The sequence below is a fragment of the Hemicordylus capensis genome, chromosome 6 (genome assembly GCF_027244095.1).
Source record: "Hemicordylus capensis ecotype Gifberg chromosome 6, rHemCap1.1.pri, whole genome shotgun sequence".
In the NCBI taxonomy this organism is placed as follows: domain Eukaryota; kingdom Metazoa; phylum Chordata; class Lepidosauria; order Squamata; family Cordylidae; genus Hemicordylus; species Hemicordylus capensis.
The window spans coordinates 40695267-40701266 of record NC_069662.1 but is presented as its reverse complement, the minus strand read 5'-3'; the positions used below and the strand labels follow the sequence as shown (position 1 = coordinate 40701266).

At 40.8% G+C, this 6000-nt stretch overlaps 1 protein-coding gene across 1 annotated transcript; it reads right to left on the bottom strand.

Moving 5' to 3' along the window:
• Positions 1-822: 822 nt before the first annotated feature.
• On the bottom strand, positions 823-3967 carry HOXB5 (homeobox B5). The gene is made up of 2 exons (XM_053266584.1): positions 3361-3967; positions 823-2021 (listed from the first exon to the last, which is right to left on the bottom strand). Exons 1-2 carry the CDS (start codon positions 3965-3967, stop codon positions 1774-1776), a joined length of 855 nt encoding a protein of 284 aa, XP_053122559.1. The 3' UTR covers positions 823-1773.
• Between the last annotated feature and the right edge of the window lie 2033 nt (positions 3968-6000).

The window sequence follows — 6000 nt, the reverse complement described above, 5'->3', positions numbered from 1 at the left end:
AAGAGTTTGAGGTAAGTTCACAAGACCAATTTTACTTCATGAGAGAGAGATAGACAGTTATAAACTTGAATGTAAGGAGATCAGCAGTAATTCATTTCCTTATTACAACGGTCAGACTTTAGTGGTGTCGCTTTGATGTAGAGAAGGGCAGCCTCCCAGCTTAGTAAAAAGACTAAATGCTCTCTAATTAAAATGATACAACTTTAATTTAAAATTATACAACTCTTAAAATTTACAACTCTCAAGTTACTTCAGCTGTGATTTTCGTGTTGCATTGAAGGCAATAGGATCTTATTCTAAATGTATGTAATTGTGCGTATAGGAACAATATGATCATCACATACCAAACAACTTAATAGTATATTTTACTTCGCTCTGCAGTTCAGAGGACAATTTGTTTAATGTTATGACTTCAGATGTTCTCCAAAATACTTGGTGTATGGACTTAGACGGGTGCAAGCCTAAACACGGTTACTTGGAAGTAAAGGCCACTGAAATCGATGGGGACTTTTTGTCAAGTAAACGTGTTTAGGGTAGGGGCTTAAGGAAGGAAGCAAAGTTGAAGGACGTAACAACTGGATTGTTTTCTTTTTCTCCGGCTTGCGTTTTCCTGTTCAGCACCAACACCGTCTGAAGGGCGACGTTGTTGTATCCTGAGTTTGTAGGGTTGGGGTAATGCCACCAAGAAGAACCTGGCAGATAGGCCAAGCGTTGTGTGAAGACACTTTTCTGCATTTTTGAAGTGTGTGTCGCGTAGGAGTGATATTAGGGATGGCGTTTTCCAACGTGCGGTGTAAAGAAACACAAATAAGGGTATTTTTCTGGCCAGGAGAAACGTTTATTTGACTTCAAGTTAAGGCTACAAACGGATACGAAAAGCTTCTTGGCAAAGATGGGAACAGGCAGCTTAGACATGACAAATGCCATTTCAGACACACAGAACACTGAATTCACCCTGCCCACTAAAACTTCCTATTAGTCACTGCAGAAATATGTCTAGTATTTACAAACATTTTAAACATACAATGGTTGGTCCAATCGTATACCCTTTTTAAGTGAACTTCACTCACATTTATTAAAAAAAATAATAAAAAATCTCAGAACTGGCCTGGGATCAAAGCAAGGCCAGAGAGTATGAACCAAATCACAGACTTGACAATTTCAAAGACAGAAAGATACATGAGTTTATATATAGATATACTGTATTTTTTAAAAATGTTGTGGTTGATGTTTTCAATTTCCCCCCCTGCCATTGAAGTACAGGATGCCCCGACTTGAGAAGAAGGAAAAGAGGTAGGATTCCCTCCAAAAGATGTAAACTTTTTAAAGAATCCCTCATTACTTCTCCACAGTGGATTATAAATAAGTTAAAACATTTAAAGAGCGCACATTAAAAAACAAAAATAAAAAACATGCTAGCTTTTTCCAGAAAGCATCGTTAGAGCACGGACACAAACATTTAGAACACCTAGAGCATTAAAGAAGCCTCTGGAAATAACCTTATTTTTTTTAATTTAAAGAGGGGAATTCGCAGCAAAGGAGGACACAGTCCTGGAATAATAGTACCACGGAAGTTGTTTAATAATAATAAAAAAATCAACAGCATGCTGAATGGAAAGTGCTTCACTTTACAGTACTCCAAACTCAAAAACTGGCTGTTGCTTCTTTTGTTTTAGACTTTCTCTCTCTCTCTCTCTCTCTCCTTCCTTCCTTCCTTCTTTCTTTTCCCCACCCCACTTCTATTCCTTCATTCATATCCCTCCTTGATATAATTTATGGCTGAAAGGCGCTGCCACCAGACGCTAAACTCATACTTTTGAGTTTGTTATCTTTCTTCCACTTCATTCGCCTGTTTTGGAACCAGATTTTTATCTGTCTTTCGGAGAGACACAGCGCGTGGGCTATTTCTATTCGCCTTCTGCGGGTGAGGTAGCGGTTAAAGTGAAACTCCTTCTCCAATTCCAGGGTCTGGTAGCGAGTGTATGCCGTTCGGGCCCGTTTACCATCCGGTCCAGTCATATCTGAATAATAATACATGGACAAGATTTTGGGTGTTGTTGGTCTTGCGTTCATTTTTATGTCATAGACAGAGAGATTCAACTGTTTCCTGCTTACTTTGAAAAGGTCACCCGCTTACGGCAAAATCACGCCCCACCACCTCAATGCACGTGTAAACCTTCGCTTTCCTCCCTCCTAGCCAGCTCCTTCAAGTCAATATCCCTCATTTTAATACTCCAGCCTACCTAATTCCGCCTAATTTCAGCTTAATTTAATTTCACCTAGTATTATAGATGTGTATATAACCTTGTCGCCCTTCCTCTCTCTTTCTCTTTCGATCCTAGACAGTTTATACAGTTCACAGCCCGATCCAATACATGCTTCCTCGGAAGTAAACCCCTCTGAATTAAATTATTCTTTCTCCCAAGTAAGGGTGTACAGAATACCAGTCTTTGCTTTTTCAGATTTGTCTGACCGTCCAATCCGTAATTCCACATCTGTGTGTGCTAATATGTCTCTATAATTATATGTGGATATGGACAGACCAGCAGAGAGAAAGACAGGCGAGAGAATGCAGACATTTGTCTATCCATAACAGTGTCTTTTGACTTCGCCCCTTGATCTTAGTCACATTTCACTGGAACCAAGTTCCGCTGAAATCCTTGGGGCTTGCTTTCTCTTCAATGTGTTTAGCATTGGCATGTTAAAGCAAGTCAATATCCTTTCACCCTTGGAACTCTGCAACTCAAACCTCCTTTGAAATGTCTTTCATTTTTTTCGTGGGGGAGGGGAGAGTAAAAGAGTTTGTCATTATCCCATATAGTCACACCAGCCACTAAAATGGGGGTGGGGAGGTTGACAGACCTATCTGTGCCCAAAACAGTGTTGTTATTTTCTCTCTCAATAATCTCGCTCATGTCTTTCCTCCTTCCTTTTTAACCCCCACTATAAAAAAACCCACTATTAGTATTAGTATTAGTATTAGTATTAGTATTTCTAGTATGACCTCCTATCTCCCGCATACCAGTCATTCTTTCTTTCTTTTTTAAGATGTGGAGGGGGGACACCCAGATATGCAAACCATCCTCAGGAAGGCTGTTTAAAAAAAAACCCAAAAAGTAGAAGAAGGAAAAGAAGGAGAAAAAGGGAAACAGGAAAGGAAGCCATAAAAGACCCACCAAGAAGGTCTCCCTAGGCGATTGTATTGCATTTCCCTCTCCCATCCCCCTCCCAATCTGCCCTGCCATACATATATGTACGTATGTGTGTGTGTGTGTGTATATATATATTCACACACACACACACACACACACACACACACACACACACACACACAGAGCGAAATTAAAAAGGAGGGTGTACCATGGCTAATATGAAGCTTTCGCATCCAGGGGAATATCTGTGGGCTCTGTCCTTCTGTGGCTGGCGTGGACGTGGCGATGGGTTCTGTCTGAGCTCTGGCGCCGTTGCTGTTGACTTGGGAGACGCTCTCTTCGGTTCCCGAGGACGCGCTGGTTTCGTCTATCTCTGTAAAATTGGTGGTGTTGGCCGTGCCGACAGAGGCAGCCTGATCGGCGGGGGAAGACGAGGCTGCTTTGCCTCCATGGCTCTCGCCGTTGCTGCCGCTGTTGTTGTTGCTGCTGCTGCTGCTGCTGCTGGTGCAAGGGAGGGACTCGGGAGAGGACAAGGAGCAGCTAGACGCCTGTCTAAACCTGCTTTCTGGCGCTGCTTGGGCAGGGAAGGCGCGGGAGCTCTCCCCAACCGTTCCAAAGTGGCTGGAGGAGGAGGTTGAACGGCTGATGCTCAGATCCATCCCATTGTAGTTGTATCCACCGTAAGAGCCGGCGTGCATGTTGCCTGGATCTCTATAAGATCCGTTCATGGAACTGCCGGTCCCATAATTTAACAGCTGATAGTCTGGGGCATTAGGATAGCGTCCTGAGAACGAGTTTACAAAGTAAGAACTCATTTGGGTTGTATTTTGGAGGGCTTGATTTGTGGGGCTCGTGGTCGTTATAACCCCTGTGCTTGAGGATTTATGATGTATTAATGAATTATAGCGATGCACTGTACTTCGTTTTTGCTATGTATGCGGCCAAATATGGGGGTGGGGTGGGGGGTGCGTTTGGGAATCACGTGCTTTTGTTGACCAGTCGTAAATTCTCACTGATGACCTCAAGAGGCAATTCATGCTCTATGGTTACAAATAATGACGATCCGAGAATCGTTAGGCCCATGTCAATGCGCTGCTTCCAAAAGGGGGAGGAAAGAAGGGGGGAGGACTCAGAAACCAGAAATTGCTCCTTGTTGGCGGAGTGCGCCACCTACTGGGCAAAGGAAGAGTTAGCAGCCATGGAGGTTAACTCACCCCATCCCCCCTTAATAGTGAGGCGCGTTGCTTCTGTGTTCACTTTTTTATTGAAATAAACATTTACCTGAAAAGTTTGGTTTCAGATGCTTTATTTCTCTCTTTTGTCTCTTTCTTTCTGAAAATAACATGTCTTTTTAATGCGGTATCGAATTTTCCTTAATACTGGTGCTCTATTGTGTATTGTATTGTTATTTTTACTAAGAGTAGTTATAGTTATAATAAGGTATAACCCCAATACTTTTATAGAGTTTTTCTTAAACAAGACACTACAAGAGTCCGTCCATCCTGACGAAAAACTAATATGTCAGTCCTTCCTTTCCCTTCCCTTCCCTACCCTTCCCTTTTCCCTTCCCTTCCCTTTCCTCTTTCCCTGTGAAGGAAACCTTATAACACCCAGCATTAACATATGCTAGTATTGTTGCCTGCACACCCTTGCACTGAACAATACTATAATTATTACTGGCACTGTGTGTTATTTTTATTATTAGTAGTAGTATTAATATTAATATCAGTATTCACCATTTCAGTATCTTTGTAATTTAGATATCAGAAAGGGGCATCTGTGAGTGGAGGAACTTGAAATCTATTGAAGGAATTGGCATAAAGGAAGGGTGTCTGTAGCGTACCCTTCATTAAAACAGCAAATATATATTTGGTAGTAATGGAATCCTAGTAAAATGGGCCAAATTTGTTTATTTTAAAAAATCTTTTGTTTTATTCCACACTTTTGGAACATCCCCCCCACCTTTCTTCTTCCAAGACAGTTCAGGAATTTCCAAAAGCCAGTCTGCAACACATTGGAAATTATGAGCCATATTGCAAGTGACATATAATTATAATAATTACGGTCAATGAAAAGAGTAGCAATAAGGATTAAGTGTCCTGCAGCTGCGAAGCTCCTGCATTAATGGATTTTAAAAGTGCCTGTCATTAAACAAGATGGAGGGGATACATTTATACCTGTATATTTGGGGTAGCCAAAGCAAAACATCGTTACTGTTTCAGGACCTTACCTATTGTTTCATTTTAAATGCATCTAAGGAAACCACAGAAACAGCAGAAAGTATGAATTATTCGCTTGCTGCTTCCTCTCAGAGAACGAGAGACAATAGAAATGAGTGAATAGTTAATTTTAAGCATACTTAAATAACATTAGATAATCTTCTTTGCAGATGAACTCTCTGAACATGTTTTGTCTAAACATGGAAAAAGATTTGTTTTAATGCAAAAATTAAATTCTAAGAAAGGATGAGAAGGGGGAGGTATTTGAATAGTTCATGGATCTGTTTGTTTTTTTTAAATGCTCCTTGAATGGGTCTAGCTGCTTTTATATTGTTCATTTATTTCCTTGCTGGAATAACCTTTCAGCTTCATGCACTGAAAGAGTGAATAGACTGTGTCTCGCATTTTAATTTAATTTGGAGTTGTATACTAGTTCTGTTTGGGGGGAAATTAACTAGGGAAGTGGGTCAAATGTTTGAAAGAGGCTACACAAATGTTAGACATCTTTTAGCAGATGTATGATGGGGTACAGTTTTGTCTCTTTCTTTGATTTATTATAGATATGTGTGGTGAGCTTTCCCCCCTTCATAACTCTTTTGTGCGCTAACAATAAAGAAAAATCCATATTA